Source organism: Saccopteryx leptura, chromosome 3 (genome assembly GCF_036850995.1).
Source record: "Saccopteryx leptura isolate mSacLep1 chromosome 3, mSacLep1_pri_phased_curated, whole genome shotgun sequence".
Lineage (NCBI taxonomy): Eukaryota > Metazoa > Chordata > Mammalia > Chiroptera > Emballonuridae > Saccopteryx > Saccopteryx leptura.
This window is the reverse complement of record NC_089505.1, coordinates 70511268-70528204: the sequence shown is the minus strand read 5'-3', so window position 1 is coordinate 70528204 and position 16937 is coordinate 70511268. Positions and strand designations below refer to the sequence as shown.

Sequence of the window (16937 nt, the reverse complement as noted above, 5' to 3'; positions counted from 1 at the left end):
AGAGACAGACTCCCACAAGTGCCCCCACCAGGATCCACTCCAGAAACCCACTAGGGATGCTCTGCCCATCTGGGGCTGTTAATTTGTTCCTCCCCAACTGAGCTATTTTTAGCACCTGAGGTAAAGCCATTGGTGGCATCCTCAGCACCAGGAACCAACTAGCTCAAATGAACCATGGCTGCAGGAGAAAGGAGAGCAGAGAGAGTGTGAGAGAGAGAGAGAAGGGGAGAGGTGGAGAAGCAGATGGACATTTCTGTGTGCCCTGGCCAGAATTTCGCACCATATTAACAAGCTAACGTTCGGAGTAGGGCTGGCTGGTTTTAATTGTAGAGGCCACGAGATGCGCTCAGAAGTATCTCCACTTTTTTTTTTTTAAAGATTTTATTTATTTATTATAGAGGGAAGAGAGAGAGAGAGAGAGAGAGAGAGAGAGAGAGAGAGAGAGAAGGGGAGGAGCAGGAAGCATCAACTCCCATATGTGCCTTGACCCAGGAAGCCAGGGTTTTGAACCAGCAACCTCAGCGTTTCCAGGTTGATGCTTTATCCACTGTGCCACCACAGGTCAGGCAGTTGGTCAGGCAGTTGGTCAGGCAGTTTAGGTCTCTCAACAGTTCTTACTCTAGCGACAAGAAACCACATTCCTGATACTGCCCACCCCCCTGCCCCACTCCTAGAACTGGCTGGTCTCTAGGCAATGTCCAGAGCTCACCACATCTGCGCTCCACCTCCTGCACTGACCCGACTTAATGAATATCGAGGAACCCTGTCCTGGCTGATGGCTTCTCTCTCTTATCAGGCCCAGTGATTCTTCTCCATTTCCCCCTTCCAAATATCCTAAATTACTTTTCAATACACTTGCCTACAGTGTGCTCCCAGAACACTGCCTCTTTTATCACAAGCCTTCTCTTTTCTTGGGTAAAGAACCTCATCTCTGCTGTAGGCACAACTACGTTCACTCGAATATGATGGCATTTGCTGAGAGGCGTGCTTAACTTCCCTGGTCCCAGGCGTCTCAATAGCCAGCGGCCTTTACTGAGGGGCAGGCGCTGCTATGGTCTTGGGTGGGTATGGGCGAGTTCTGGCACGCTACTGAGCATGCGTGAGGCCTCTGCCGAGGCGTGGTCCTCGAGCTCGTTCGTTTCCATGGATACATCTTTCAAGATGTTCGCTCCCATTATGAAGTCATAATGGGGGCGGCCATATTACTTTTCCGCCGAAAAGAATTCGGGTCTTTGGCAGGAAAGCGGCCCTTTTCATCAAACTGCCCCCGCGGAGCAAAGAGGAGTTCCGCCCAGTGTGGGGACCGGCAGCGGAAGTAATGGAATGCTTCTTAAATCTCCCGCGTAGTGCAGTGTAGTTTGGAGTTCCCCGTGTGCGGGTCTGGAGTTCCCCGTGTGCTGGTGAGACCTTTAATAAGAACCGACTTGAGGACGTTGTTGGCATTCGTACTCGCTGAGGACAGCGTGGGGGCGCTTGGCAGTTGGCTGGGGGATCCGACTGTGGAGAGTGACCGACGGTGAGGCTGGGCTGTGAGTGGCGGTGTCGAGGGACAGGGTCAGGTTATGGCGGTCAGTTGCGGGCCTGGGCCAGAAGTATTGCAGGAATCAAAGGAGGGCAAAAACTCCCAGACCACCTGGTGAAGGAAGTAGGATTTATTTAGCCGGAGGAGCTGCGTGACCCCTAAAAGAGGTAACAAAAGCCATGCTCCCCGAAGTTAGATTTCTTACATCTTATATACTTTTACAGCTTTAGCTTTTATGTGACAAATGCCTGATTCCTATGACTTCTTTGTTTTCAAGCCTAGGTGACTTTCCTGTCTTAGGGAGGGGAAGGGAAGAGGAGGCCAGAGGGTCTGTCCTTAATCTTATTACTCATTCTTTTTACTGGAGCTGCAAGTTCATTTCAAGGAGCTGATAACGAGCAAGGGCCACACTCGTGGTTTGTTGTTTTTCTTTTTTAAAGTGTTTCTCGCTTTTTTTCCTTTTTAAAGATTGTATTTATTGATATTTTAGAGAGAGGAGAGAGTGGGAGGTGGGAGAGAAGCAGAAAGCGTCATCTCATGGTTGCTTCTCCGATGTGCCTTGACTCGGGAAGCCTGGGATTTCGAACCCGCGACTTTAGCGTTCCCGGTCGACGCCCGTTTCCGCTGCGCCACCACCAGGTCAGGCGGTTTGCCTGACCTGGTGGTGGCGCAGTGGATAGAGCGTCAGACTGGGATGCGGAAGGACCCAGGTTCGAGACCCCGAGGTCGCCAGCTTGAGTGCGGGCTCATCTGGTTTGAGCGAGGCTCACCAGTTTGGACCCGAGGTCACTGGCTCCAGCAAGGGGTTGCTCGGTCTGCTGAAGGCCCACGGTCAAGGCACATATGAGAAAGCAATCAATGAACAACTAAGGTGTTGCAATGCGCAATGAAAAACTAATGATTGATGCTTCTCATCTCTCTCCGTTCCTGTCTTATCTGTCCCTGTCTATCCCTCTCTCTGACTCACTCTCTGTCTCTGTAAAAAATAAATAAATAAAATTAAAAAAAAAAAAAAAAAAAGGTCAGGCGGTTTGCTTTTCAAACTTTTCTGTCTGCCCTTGTTCCCTCAGTCAAGAACATTGAGGTCACAGACGGGAGTGTAAGACCCCAGACATTGCAGGCCCCCTCTCCTCTGCATGCTTCTGGTTTCTCCTCCCTCAGAAGGGGCTAGGGATTACTTTTTGGGGAGTTTTGGTAGTCGGTGTTTGATGGTTGTGGTAATTGAAGTATGATGGGCTCGGAAGGTTCAGTAATTTTGAGTCCACAGATTCAGATCATAGGAACAAGCATTCTGGGTCTGTAATCCTCATAGCTGACAGATCTTGAGTGCGGCATTGTTCGTCTTCTACCTAGAGCTGTTTTCAACTCTCAGTGGGACCCCCAAGTCATCCCCACCTCTCTCTCTTTCTGTGAAAAATAGAAATACTTTCAAGTTGCGATATTGCAGTTTTACCACATTAGATCTTTACGGTTCCTGGTTTACAGCTCTCCAAACCTTTGGAATATAAATGTGAAGAATGTTAAGAGTGTTTTAAGTTAATGAGGTGACTTTTGCGCCCCACCCTAGGATGGCGGCTGGTTGCCAGGAGAAGCAGCCTTGTGATGTGAAGATTAGGATTTTAAATCTTCTTCCCCAACCCCACTTTACCTCTCGGATTGAGGTTGTGTGGGAGACTGCAGGCTGACAAAGATCCTTGCAGTTTAAGGGTTAAGCCAAAGGCTCAACTCTTCCCCACAGCCTCTGATTGTTTGACTAAATTGATAAAGGCAATTTACATGCCTTCCCCACACCCCCATGTTAGCTGTGATGCTGATTGTTTCTACTTGTCCCATCCCCCATATCCCTCGCTTGCTAAAGGCAATTTTCATTTTATCCTTTGTTGTGTGAAGTTAAGATATTGTGCATGGAGGGGGGTTTTCTTCACTTGGGAGAATTCTTGGTTTACCTCAGAGGTGACTTTGTATCTGAGCTCTCTGCTTTGCAAAATAACTTTGCTCTACACTATAAAAATAAAGCTTTTTGGCAGTGCAGATGGCTCTTGTAGGATCAGCCTATAGAGAGACCTCCCGATCCCATTCTTTTTCTCTCTGTTTATTTCCTAATCCCTCACGATTCCACTCAAGACCTTCACAATTAGGAGCTGCCCTGGTTCACAGCAAGGTTGAATGAATCTCTGGTCAGTGGCCAGAAAATTAGTCAATCATGGCTACTTAAACCTGCATAAAAACCAAAAGGACTGCTCTTGGCCCCTTTTTCTTAGAAAGCATCCATGCTGGAGAACCAGAACACTTCTGTGTGCCACTGGTTTTTGGCCTCATGCTCCTCGTGGACAGAGCTCCTTTTTTCTCACTCCTTTGGGATCTCCACCTACGTGTCTCATTATCTGGCTGTTTGTGGGTATCCTTTAGTATTCTTTGTAACGAATCAATCTAGTGAGTTTTATTGACTTCTGTGAGCTGTTATGGAAAATGAATGGAACACAAGAAGGGGTTTGTTGGAACCTCTTTATATGCAGTGGGTCGGAGATCCCGTGTAAAGCCAGCAGGCAGGGCCGGGGCCACTATCACAGCAGCCTGGCCCATGCAGGTTCGCATTGGATTCGGATAGTCGGTAAAGAAACAGCGGAGCCAAAAGCTGATGGGCCATAGCCTTTAATCCTACCTTGCACCCGGCGGGCAAGTAAAAACATACACTGGGCTCCAAAACCCAGTCACACTCAGTGCTCACAAAGCCACTGACTTATCCGAGTTTCCTAGAATCAAAGGTTTCTAGCTCACCAGACTCCTCAGTTCCCCATCTCCTTCCTTCTCCCAGATACAAACTACACAAACTGGCATCTCACTCAGCACTCCGCCATCTTGGCTGCTTTTCCTGGCCTACTCCACGTGGCCTCCTTTAGCTGCTGGCTCTACTCTCTCCGCTCTCTCATGCTAACCTCAGGAACCAAGGGCCGAGTCCGTTCTGCCTCCCTTTTATAGTGTAGAAATCCAAACTCCTAATCCAATATACATAATAGGGAAGTCTCTAATACAAAGTCACTTCTCTGAGGCATGATAGGATTGTACCGCCCTACAGCAAAAAGGGTGGGAAAGGCTTAATCCCAAAACCAAGCCCCAGGTTACAACGATCTCCAACACACATTAATATCACCTGGGCGACTGCCTCCTCGTGTTATCTTTAACAAAGTGAGCATAATACATTTTATCCGCTCAACATCCCGTTAACCTTAGACCTCAGCAGCTGAAGTGGAGGGTGGTTTTCTGGGACTGAGCCTTTTACCTGATTCTTATCTGATTCTCTTCCTGGGTATGTAGTGTCAGAATTGAGTTGAATTTTCAGATAACCTTTTTGAAATTTATTTTTTATTAAGTGAGAGATGGGGAGGCAGAGACAGACCTCCTGACCCTGCCCCACCAGGCAAAACCCCTACTCTGGGTGCTGCTCTGCAACAAGCTACTTTTAGTGCCTAGTCAAGGCCTTGCAGCATTGCTGCGGACCAGCAAGTCTCCTGATAACGGTGGGGAATTAAGGAAACACACTTATTAAGAAAAAAATGGGACCAGGGGACTCTTCAAATGCTGATGGCAATATCGGAGTGCCCCAAAGCCCCAGTTTGCTCTTTATTATATAGCCATAGGCAAATCTAGGAAGTCCTTTATACAAAGTTACATATCCAAGGCTAAAACAGGAACTCTCCCAAGGTATAAACAGGATGCATTAGTGAAGTCACCAACATCTGAACAAACAAAAGAGTAAGAGAAAGGGCATGTAAATTGCTTCCAGCAACTTAAGGAAGCAAGTGAAGTGGGTGCATATACTCAGCATCATAGCCAATATGGAGGTGGAGGGGGGAGAACTTAGCCTTTTCTAAGCCTCTAGTCTATATCTATAATGGCTTTCTGCCATTTATGGTCCACAACACAGCATGGCTGCAGGAGGGGAGAGAGAGAGAAGGAGAGAAACAGAAGAGGGAGGGGTGGAGAAGCAGATGGGCGCTTCTCCTCTGTGCCCTGGTCAGCATTTCAGCATTAAACCAGGACACCCACAGGTCAGGCCAATGCTCTACTACTGAGCTAACCGGCCAGAACCTCAGATAAACTTGGTGACCAAAAGTTGCTTGTTAGTGTGGGGAAGCCTCTGCATACATGTTGGAATTGGATCTGAGGTACTCATTTTCAAAAGTGATTAAGATAATCTGCAATAATATGTGTTATGAAAGGTGTGACTTCTGCCTTTTGTTCTTAAGGTTTTTGTAGATTTTCCTTGACTGTTTCTTTTCTGGTTGATCAAGACACAGGCAATGAGAAACAAGCCAGTTTCCCCAAACTATCTACTACTTAGAGACAACAGTAGTTAAAATTTGGGTATGTTTCTTATTTTAGGATTTTTATGCTTTTTAAAAAAGTTAAGTGAATAATTTCTTACCACTTGAGGTTATCATATATGACCCATATTTATTATGTTGAAAATACTGAAAAGTTAAAAAAAAAATCTTCTAGGAGGCCCTGGAGCTTCAGCCCAGCATGTGGACATCCCAGTTTGATTCTGGGTCAGGGCACTCAAGGAGAATTGACCATCTGCTTCTTTTTCCCTTTCTCCCTCTTTTCTCCCTCTTCCCGTCCCACAGCCAGTGGCTGGATTGGTTCAAGCGTGGGCTTCTGGTGCTGAGAATACCTCAGTTGGTCCCAGCATAAGCCTCAGGCACTGAAGATAGCTTGGTTGATTCAAGCACTGGTCCTTGATGGGGTTTGCTGGGTGGATCGTGGTTGGGGCACATGCAGGAATCTGTGCCGGGGTCCAGCCCCTGGGGGAATCCAGGGGTCCCACAGGAGGAGACGGCGTCGGCGAAAATCGAGTGAGAGAGCTGAATTCTTTTCTTTCTCTTTATTCTCTAGTTAGCATTTACTGCCAGGCATCTCTGCCAAATGCTAGTATAGCTTTTTTTTTTTTTTTATACACACACACTAAATTACAATTACATGATGTTAATTATTGCTTTTGTTTTACTATGGTTACGCATTTCCAGATAACAGTTAATTTATATTTATAAACTATAAACCAGGTAGCAAATCATTCAAAGTACAACTACAGAATAACTTGAATAGTGATAACAACATTGGTAAAAGCTTTTAAAGGATTAGTACTAACAATTAACTCAATTTTACTGCTGTTGTGAGTCAAGGGGCAGAGAGAGATTAGCAGACGAAATCATTAAGGACTAACAAAGGACCACCGCTTGCTCAGGTAAATGGCCTTGAGTTTATGCAGTGTCCTTTACAGCTTTAGCTTTTATGTGACAAATGCCTGATTCCTATGACTTCTTTGTTTTCAGGCCTAGGTGACTTTCCTGTCTTAGGGAGGGGAAGGGAAGAGGAGGCCTGAGGGTCTGTCCTTAATCTTATTACTCATTCTTTTTCTCACAAGATTCTAAAAGGCTTGCCCATAAGGAAATTGACATAACATTAAGAGTAGCTTTCACCCAAAGATATACAGAGTGTACTTGCAAGATAGCCTAGTAGCAACATAATTTCAGAAGACATTAACTTTTATTACTTCCATGGATTCCCCCACATTCCTCTCATTATCAAAAAATCTTGGCAAGTACATAAATCTCATGAGAACATCTCACTGAGAAAGCCCAGCAACTGCCTTCAGTCAAAAAACAATTCTCTTAGTAAAACATTCTTTTCTTGCTGACTGCGCTCTCATCCTAGGCCACACAATGGGCCATTCTACTACACCTTACCTAAGATTCTATTGTCTAGTCAAATATTATTTATTTACTATGTTTATACACTAGTTAAGTTCTAACTCTATTCTCAGAGTGTACCACTATCTGCATATCAGATAAGCAAGAAGAAAGGAATGTTTCTCTATTCTATCACATGAAAAGGCTAGGGAGGAAAAATGTTGAATTAAGTGAAGGCCAAAAGGTGCTCTGTGCACAGCCACTGCCTCCTACCCATTCACAAGTCACAATCTATTCTTTCTAACATGATTAATAAGAAGAAATTCTCTTACAAACTTAACCCTTTACGAGGGATATCATAGCCAGCCTCTTATGTTTATGAGCCCAGTTCAAGGGGCTTACAGGCTTTTCTGTGGAACTCACACCCTCTGTCTCATTTCCAAAGAAATTACTACGAATCTACAGGGAAAGCACGGTACTATTATCCCTGTGTCATAAATAATAGTACACACCCAGAAAAAGGGGGGATATAAGGCCAGATTAATTCAAAAAGTCAAAGGAGGAAGTATTGTTGTGCCTCTCCTTTGGGTGACTGTCAACCCGCAGCCATTGGTCTTCTCTGCTGTGACTTTGTCAATCGGCAGTTTTTGATCTTCTTCTGCTGTGACCTTGTCAGCCAGCAGTTGTGGGTCCTCTGCTGTGACCTTGTCAGCCAGCAGTTGTGGATTGGCTTCTGACAAATCTGTCTCACTATCTCCCCTCCTCTCACTTAAAAACAAAAAAACAAAAAACTTATAGTAGTCCATCCATTTTTGGGAGGACTTGGAGTTGTTCCTCACTTTTGGCTGTTATAAATTGTGAGTGCTCTTGTATACATATCCTGGTTTAAATTAAATGTCTCTTAAGTTTTCTAGGATATTTATTTAGGAGTCATGTTGCTAGGTTATAACAATGTTACTAGCCAGTGCCATTATCTTCCTACAGGAGTTCTAACTTGCACCCTTGAGCAGTGTGTGGAGGCTGTTTTGCTTTAGATCCTTGCCAACCCTCAGTATTGTCAGATCTTTTGCATTTGGTCCATCTAGTGGGACTTGAATTAGTATCTCACTGTAGTTTTAATATACATTTCCCTATCAATAGGTAATCAATAAGCTGTTTTCTGAAGATTGGATTTCTTTCTTGTGACATTCTTTTGCCCAATTCTTACTGAGTTTTCTGCCCATTTTTAAAAAATTGACTTGTTATTTATATATATTACATATGAGCTGTATTTAGTAATATATCATATATTGCAGAGATGGTCTCACATTCTGTGGCTTGTTTTACACACTTTAAAAGTTATTTTTTTGGTATTTTTAATTGCTTGTTACTATATAGATATACAGTAGTCTACATTGATTTTTATCTATGTTGTAAGACTGTTTATTTTATTAATATATGTAAAGAGTCTAGGGCTTTTTTTCTTTATAAACTGTCATAACATAAAGAAAGTATGACAGTTGTATTTCATTCTTTTCTATCCTCACAGTTTTTCTTTCTTTTCTTTGCTTTATCCTGGCCAGGACAAGGAATATACTATAATGTAGACTGGAAATATTGATCACAGTAGGGAAATTTTTTTGTTGTTTTACCCTTAAGTGTGATTTCTGTTTTTTGCTATATATGGTTTTTTGGATTAAGAAAGTTCCCATTTATTATTATTATTGTTTTTTTGGAGAGAGAGAGAGAGAGTGAGAGAGAGACGGGCAGACAGACAGGAAGGGAGAAAGATGAGAAGAAGCATAATTGTTGCTTCTTCTGTGTGCCTTGACCTGGAAAGCCCAGGGTTTTGAACAGCAGCCTCAGTGTCCCAGGTTAAGGCTTCATCCCCTGTACCACCACAGGTCTCGCACTATTCTCAAACCCAGTTTCTTCATGTTATTTTGTGTTTCCCACACCTTAGTTCATTGATTGCTTTCTCATGTGTGCCTTGACCGCGGGCCTTCAGCAGATTGAGTAACCCCTTGATTGAGCCAGCGACCTTGGGCTCAAGCTGGTGAGCTTTTGTCAAACCAGATGAGCCCATGCTTAAGCTGGCAACCTCGGGGGTCTCGAACCTGGGTCTTCCGCATCCCAGTCCGACGCTCTATCCACTGTGCCACCGCCTGGTCAGGCAGTTGTGGCATTTTTTTTGTGTGTGACAGAAACAGAGAGAGACAGAGAGATGGACAGATAGGGACAGACCTGAAAGGAGAGATATGAGAAGCATCAATTCTTTGTTGCAGCACCTTAGTTGTTCATTAATTTACTTTCTCATATGTGCCTTGACCGGGAGGCTGTGGCAGACTGGGTGACCCCTTGCTCAAGCCAGCGACCTTAGACTTAAGCTGGTGAGCCATGCTCAAACCAGATGAGTCCCTGCTCAAGCCGGTGACCTCGTGGTTTTGAACCTGGGTCTGCCACATCCCAGTCCGATGCTTTATCCACTGCGCCACCAGCTGGTCAGGCTAGTTGTGGCAATTTAGTTGTTTATTGATTGCTTTCTCATATGTGCCTTGACTTGGGGGCTCCAGTTGAGCCAGTGACCCATTCAAACCAGTAACCTGGCTTCAAGCCAGTAACCATGGGATCATGTCTGTGATCCCATACTCAAGCCTCTGACCCCACGTGTGGGAGACAGACTATATAAGTGGACATGGTCCTTGCAATACAAGGTTCAGCCAAAAGCTAGCCTTTCTCTACATTTTTTGTTTGATTGAGTTTGCTTGAGGCAGTCTGCATTCCTTTCCTTTTGTCAAGAAATGCAAGTTAAGATGTTATGCTTAATAAGCATGTTATGCACGGTGAGATTGTTCCTGGCAAAGTTACAGAAATATGACTTGTCTCAGAGACTTCCTTGTTTGACTAACTTCCTGGTTTCTGCATTATACAATAAAGCTGACTAAAAATATCAGGGCTCTAATAGGTCATCAGCCTACAGAGACCTCCCAATTCATGTCTTGTCTCTCTGTGTCTATTTTCTCATTCCCCACCATTCTCCCTTAGGACCTGGTCAGTTACGAGTTGCACTGGTTTGTGACAAGTGGCTCCAGAACAGGGACCTGAGTACAAGAAAACGAAACTGAAGGCAAACGGTGGAGGTGAGGGAACTCCCTGAGTGCACGCAGTAAGTTGGAAATTTTGGGGGCGAGTACTGTCGGGAGTAAAACGCTATGGGACAGCAAGGGTCAAAAGAAAGGGACCTTTTTGTACAAATGCTTACACTTCTGCTTAAACCAGACGGATGCCATGTGCGAACTTTGCAATTGGAATGCTTTTTGCAGTATATTCAGGAAATATGCCCCTGGTTCCTAGAGGAAGGGACAGTTAATTTGGCTACATGGGAACGGGTGGGTCAGTGCCTGCAAAATCATACAGTTCATGGGCCTTCCAAGGTACCCACTGAGACTTTGTCTTTGTGGAGCCTGCTGCGAGATTGTCTCTATTCAACTCATGAACAAGAGAAAGCCCCTCTTGTAGTAGCAGGGGTTGCAGGCACAGCAGACAAACAGGGAGAGAATGAAAAGAAAGGTATTAAACCTTTGCCTAAAAAATCACGTGATGGGGAACCTTTGCAAGAGTATCAGAGGGAGTTAGAGAAGGAGGAAGAAGGAAAATGTGGGAAAGAGAAGGGAAGAGAACTAGACATTTCTGAGTCTGAGATTGACTCAGAGGATGATTCGGAAGATATTGGCAAGATAAGGCCTATGGATGCCTTAACTTTGGCGCCTCCGCTGCCCATTGCTGCTTCTGTTCAGCCCTCTGCTCCATCTTATCCTCCCCGGGAGCCGCAGGGTGCTTCCAGGAAGCACAGGCGTGCACCTGTCTCAGAGCGGGATATTTTTATTTCTGATCCTTGGAGATCCCCGCTCCAGCAAGCCTTAGATCAGGCTCGAGATTTAGGAGAGACAATGTCTGGCTTTGCACGCTTCCCCGTTGTGATGAGACGAGATAGCCAAGGAAACGTGGTGCATGAGCCTTTACCTTTTAAAACTCTTAAAGAACTTAAACTTGCTTGTGCTCAATATGGGCCTACTGCTCCTTTCACACTTAACTTATTAGATACTATTGGTGAAGAGGCCCTTCCACCACATGATTGGAAGGCGATTGCTCGTGCCTGTCTCTCCGGGGGTGATTACTTACTGTGGAAATGTGAATTTTATGAACGAGCTGCTGAACAGGCTGAAAGACTACAACAGGTTGCCATCACAGCTGATATGTTGACTGGGGAGGGTCAGTATGCCCCAATGGTGGCTCAGTTAGAGTATCAGCCAGCTACCTATCTGCAGATCAGTCAAATTGCCACACAGGTGTGGAGACGCCTACCTGCTACAGGTACTAAAACGGAGAAATTGAGCAACATTCGGCAGGGACCAGAGGAACTATTTCAAGAATTTGTCTCGCGGCTGCAACAGGCAGTTGAAAGGACTGTAGGACACAAGGAGGCTGGAATGATTGTAGTAAAGCACCTGGCATATGAAAATGCTAACTCTGCCTGTCGGGCGGCCCTCCGGACTTACGGAAAGGAGGGAGATATAGAGGATTACATAAGAGTATGTGCTGATATTGGACCTTCGTATATACTAGGTTTGGCCATTGCTGCGGCACTCCAAGGGAGGCTGCCAGGACAATATTTTGACAAAGGACCAAGCAAGCCAAGAAAGGGAGGCCAAAGGAGCACATCTGCCAGGGGGTCCTGTTTTAGGTGTGGGGGTTCAGGGCATTTTGCCAAAAATTGCCCTACTGCTTAGGAAGCCAGCCTCCGCCTCCCCTGCAAGGACAGTCAGCTCCCAAATCTCCGGGCCTCTGCCCACGCTGCAGGAGAGGGAAACACTGGGCAAGTGAGTGTAAGTCTAAATATACTGCCAAAGGGCAGGTTGTTGGAGACCGCAAGCCAACAGGGTCCTTGTGGTTTAGATTTGTGGGGGACAGGTGTGGGAGACTGGCAGTAAGCTGACAGGCTGCCCAACCCCCCACCTCATTTGCTTGATTTAGTTGCTTAAGGCTAAGTTTTCCCCCACACCCATGTTAGCTGTGATGCTGGATTGTTTGCACTGGTCCTATCCCATGTTCCTCGGAGACACTGGAGGCAGTTTTCTTTTTATTCTTTGTTGTGTGAAGTTAAGATGTTATGCATGGTGGGGGGTTTTCTGCACTTGGGGTGATTCTTGGGATGCCTTGGAAATGTGACTTTGTTTTAAAAATCTCATTGTTTTGCTAATGACTTTACCATGCCCTATAAATAAAGCAGCTTTGGGGGTGCTCTCACTCAGGACCTAGAATTAATAGCCATGCTGGTTTGCAGCAGGTAGCACCTGAACAGGGACTTGAGTACAAGAAAACTAAACTAAAGGCAGGGGATGGAACTCCCCAAGTGTGCACACAGGAATACAAAAATTCACCAGCAATTGCACGTAATTTATTAGCATCTAGCATAAATCCAAAGGATTACCAATCTAAAATTATTACATATATTGATGATATAACAACATATAGTGAAAATAAAGAAAACCTTCAGAAAGACTTAAACTTGTAGAACAATGGAAAAGAACAGGATGGACAATACAGAAAAAATACAACTGCCAGGGACAGAAGTAAAATTTTTAGGAATTCAGTGAGCCCCGATGGGTATTTCTAGGAAAATACCAGAAAAGGTAGTAAATAAAATACTTAGCATTAAGGCTCCCAGTAATAAAAAGGAAGCCCAACAGTTAATGGGATTATTTGCATACTGGAGAAATCACATCCCATACTTGTCAGCATTAGCAGAAGTAACTAGGAAGGCAATAGATGTTACATGGGGGAAAGAGCAACAAGAAGCCCCAGAACAATTAAAAGAATATTTAGAGCACCAATAAAAAGTTAGCAGCACCAAAACCAGGAGACACAATCACATTAGACATAATATTTACTGGAACTCATGGATCTTGGGGCCTATATAAAAAAGGACCAAGTGATAAAAGAATACCAGTAGGCTTTTGGTTGCAAAGATTCCCATACTGCCACAGTAAATATTCACCCTGTGAGAAACATATGGGTACTATATGCAGTGCTCCTCCATACAGAGCCACTAACAGGACAGAACCCAATAATAGTCAGATCTTTACTACCCTTCAAAACATGGCTTAAAATGTCAGCTGAGGAATTGGCAGGTACCCAAATTGAGGAGAAAGAACTGGCATGGAAATGGTACATAAGCTCCAGAGAAATAACGAGCACTGGCGAACCAGCCCTTCTCACAGAGGAGGTCTCCAAACTGGAGATAGACCCCCCAAGACAGATTGTCGAGAACCGAAGGGTACCCGAGAATCTAGGGGTGGTAGGGTCTAAATATAGACCCTCACTGAAAAATGCCTGGTTTACAGACGGATCAGCCCCCGTAGCCAGTGACTCAACCACATGGAGAGCAGCAGCTTTCAATCCGGCGACAAATACAGCCTTCATGAGGGAAGATAAGACTGACTCAGCTCAACATGCAGAGCTAATAGGAGTCCTGACAGTGGAGTGTGCTGTGGAGAAGGGCCTACCCAAAGTATGTTTTTACTGATTCAGTGGCAGTATATAAGGGAATAACAGAATGGTCAGGAAAATGGAAACAAAATAATTGGCAAAGGAATGGAAGGGACCTCTGGTCCAGAGAACACTGGGAAAAAACTAGATGAATTAACATCACACATAAACCTCTGTGTAACCCATATATCAGGTCATGCCCCAGGTAATTCTCCAACCACACTAGGTCTCCAACCACACTAGGGAATCAAATAGCAGATAAGTTAGCAAGAATTAAGGTAGGTGAAGAAACTAATATTAGGGATACAACAAAAACATATGGGATAAAGTGAAGGTTAGAAAAAGATGAAGACACAGGAGAATATAAAATACCCCCAAGGCCTACAATCAAGTTAAAAAGGGAAGGGGATAAATATAAAATACAAGAGGAATACTTACATTTCTTGCCAGAGTTTATAAAGGAAATTCATATCCAGTTAGGACATCCAGGACAAACAGCAATGTTAGAATGGTTTAGAACCAGGAATTCAAAGGCAAAGATAGAATATATATAAAAAAAGAGGCATTAATAGATGTACAGCCTGTAAAAATGTATATACATTCCAGACAACAGATCCACCAGGGTTAGACAGACTCCAAATACCAAATTTTCAAGCACAAGTTGATTTTTTTGGACCCTTGCCATGGCCTTTCCAACAAAAGTATGCATGTATGATGTTTGACATACATACAGGAATAATGTTCGCCTTGGTAGCAAAACACCCATCTCAGCCAGTACAATTAAGACATTAAATATGTGGAAAACATGCTTCGAAACTCCTCAAATCATAGATTCAGATTAAGGGAACCCATTTTACAGACAGCTGAGTACAATCTCTTGCTGCTATAAATAATATAGATTGGAATTTTCATATGCCATATAACCCAACAGCATCAGGAATAATAGACATAATGGGCTATAAAAAGTCAAATGTCATACATTAATACATGAAAATTTAACAATTTGCAAGCACTTCTTAACAAAGCATGCTTTGCCTTAAATAGTAGATCAAGAGTAAACAGAAGTTTTCCTCTGGAGGAACTGATTAAACTCCATTTAGAACAAGCAGAAATTAAAATGGGAAGCATGCCGATGGGACCCCCTTCAGCTGTACCCAGGCACGCCAAAAGGACTTGTGAGTAATAAACTGCCTGTGGTTCTTGCAACTAACTTGTGTGTCGGTTGTGTCTTTCCTCTGGTGGCACTTGGTGTCAGCACTGATAAGTAGAATCCTCACAGCCACCTCAGGAGTAGTCTTAAAGAGGCTGCCAGCCCTGCTGATAAGCTGATAAGCAGGAGTGTCCCCCTGATGGGGAAGTTGAATCAGGGGCACCTGATATATGTAGAGCTTGGGCTCTACTGGGACAGTCATAGGAACTTTTTCAGTCTTCTGTGCTCTCTAGATTGCCTGTTAATCAGTGGGGTAGAAATGTTTTGAAAGGTATGAGAGTGTTACTAAGAAAAGCATTTACTATATTTTGTCAGACTTTTGTAATTAACCTGAGGACAGGTATTCCTTACAATCTTCAGGGTCAAGGCATTGTAGAGCGTGCCCAGCAAACACTTAAAGGTCAGTTATAACAAATAAAAAGGGGGGAGTCAGAACCTGGAACTCCTGCAAATCTTTATCATGCTTTTTACTTAAAATTTTTTTTTTGAATGCTGATGTGCAGGGCCATTCAGCAGCCCAGAGACTGAAATCCAATAAGGAAACCTTCCCTGAAGTACGATGGAGTGTCCCGCTCACAGGAGTTAGGCAAGGGCCAGATCCTGTTCTCTTGTGGGGCCGAGGATGTGTGTGTTTTTCCTAGGTCTGCTGAGGCTCCTCGGTGGGTTCCTGAACATTTGGTAAGACACCATGAGTCAGGAGGAGAGACTCATCACACAAGAGCAAATACTTATTTTACTTAAAAATTTTTTTAAATATTCCCTCCTCAGGAATTCCCTCCTTGCAGCAGCTGAGAGGCATTTTATACCAGCTGAGCAACAGCCTAAGTCTCTCATGTTATACCGGGATATATTAACTGGCCCTAAGTGGCAAAATTCCATCAAATTACTAACTTGGGGGCGAGGGTATGTTCCAATTTTGTCATCAACAGGTCCTCTTTGATGCCAGCGAGGAACAAGGAAGGTGAAGCCTCATCATAGATTGACATCAGCCCCTAGAGAGCAACCTGGTTCCAGAGATCCAGAATGCCCGTTAAGCTTAAGGCAACAGCTTAATGCGCTGGAATCAGTGGTCATGGGACTTGGAAACCAACTACAGAATGAGAATGTGACAACAGTTCTGGTGCCTTGCGGACTTTTCCTGAGTGTGACTCCTGCTCCTTGTGACAGTTCTCTATGGGACTGAAGTGGGGTTGGGTTGTATGTGCAGGGAATGGAACGGTGATGGTGCCAACACGGACGTGGTGAAATTGCATCAACATATTAGGGACATTCAAAACAGCAAAGACTTATAGATCCTGCTGTATTGGCTAAGAATTTACTTGATAATCTACAAGGCTTTAATCCCTTCAATGTATTAAGACACTTGTTTTGATATGTTAGCATTGGCTATATTAATCTTGTGTTTATTTTGTACTTTTCCAGTCTGCCTCCAAATCAGAATCTGGGAAATCAGACGAGTGTAAATCACAGCACACAAATTGAAGTTAAAAAAAGGGGGGGGGGTATGTTGGGGACTACAAGCCAACAGGGTCTTTTTGGTTTAGATTTCTGGGAGACAGAGGTCTGGGGGACTTGCAGTAAGTTGACAGAATCCTTTCTGCCCATCCTTCCACATCACTTGCTTGCTTAAGTTGCTAAAGGCTGTTTCCCCCACACCTCTATGTTAGCTGTGAGGCTGGATTGTTTCTACTCGTCCTATCCCATGTTCCTTGGAGAGACTGGAGGCAGTTTTCTTTTTACCTTTGTTTTGTGAAGTTAAGATGTTATTTTTATGGTGGGACTTTGCTACATTGGGGAGAATTCTTGGGTTGCCTTGGAAATGTGACTTTATTTTAAAGATCTCTTTGATTTGCTAACAACTTTACCCTGCTCTATAAATAAAGCGGCTTTGGGGATGGAGATTCTCTCTTGCAAGCTATCATGGTGTTACAGAGGCCTTCTGATCCCATCCTTTTTCTCTACGAGTTTATTTCTTCATTTCCACATC

The 16937-nt window shown here is 44.2% G+C and overlaps 1 protein-coding gene across 8 annotated transcripts; it reads left to right on the top strand.

Annotated features, from left to right (window-relative positions):
- The first annotated feature begins 1147 nt into the window (after positions 1–1147).
- Positions 1148–16851, top strand: LOC136399209 (endogenous retrovirus group K member 7 Gag polyprotein-like). Of its 8 annotated transcripts, none has more exons than XR_010750113.1 (3): positions 1148–1400; positions 10237–10357; positions 13596–16851. XR_010750113.1 is itself a non-coding variant. In XM_066374176.1 (3 exons), exons 2-3 carry the CDS (start codon positions 10404–10406, stop codon positions 13611–13613), a joined length of 1260 nt encoding a protein of 419 aa, XP_066230273.1. In that variant the 5' UTR covers positions 1148–1400; positions 10237–10403; the 3' UTR covers positions 13614–16851. The 8 variants fall into 8 exon arrangements, 3 of the variants coding, with proteins under 3 accessions (XP_066230273.1, XP_066230271.1, XP_066230272.1); XR_010750115.1 differs by having other exon boundaries at positions 11541–16851; XR_010750112.1 differs by having other exon boundaries at positions 10237–14915; positions 15454–16851.
- The last annotated feature ends 86 nt before the right edge of the window (positions 16852–16937 follow it).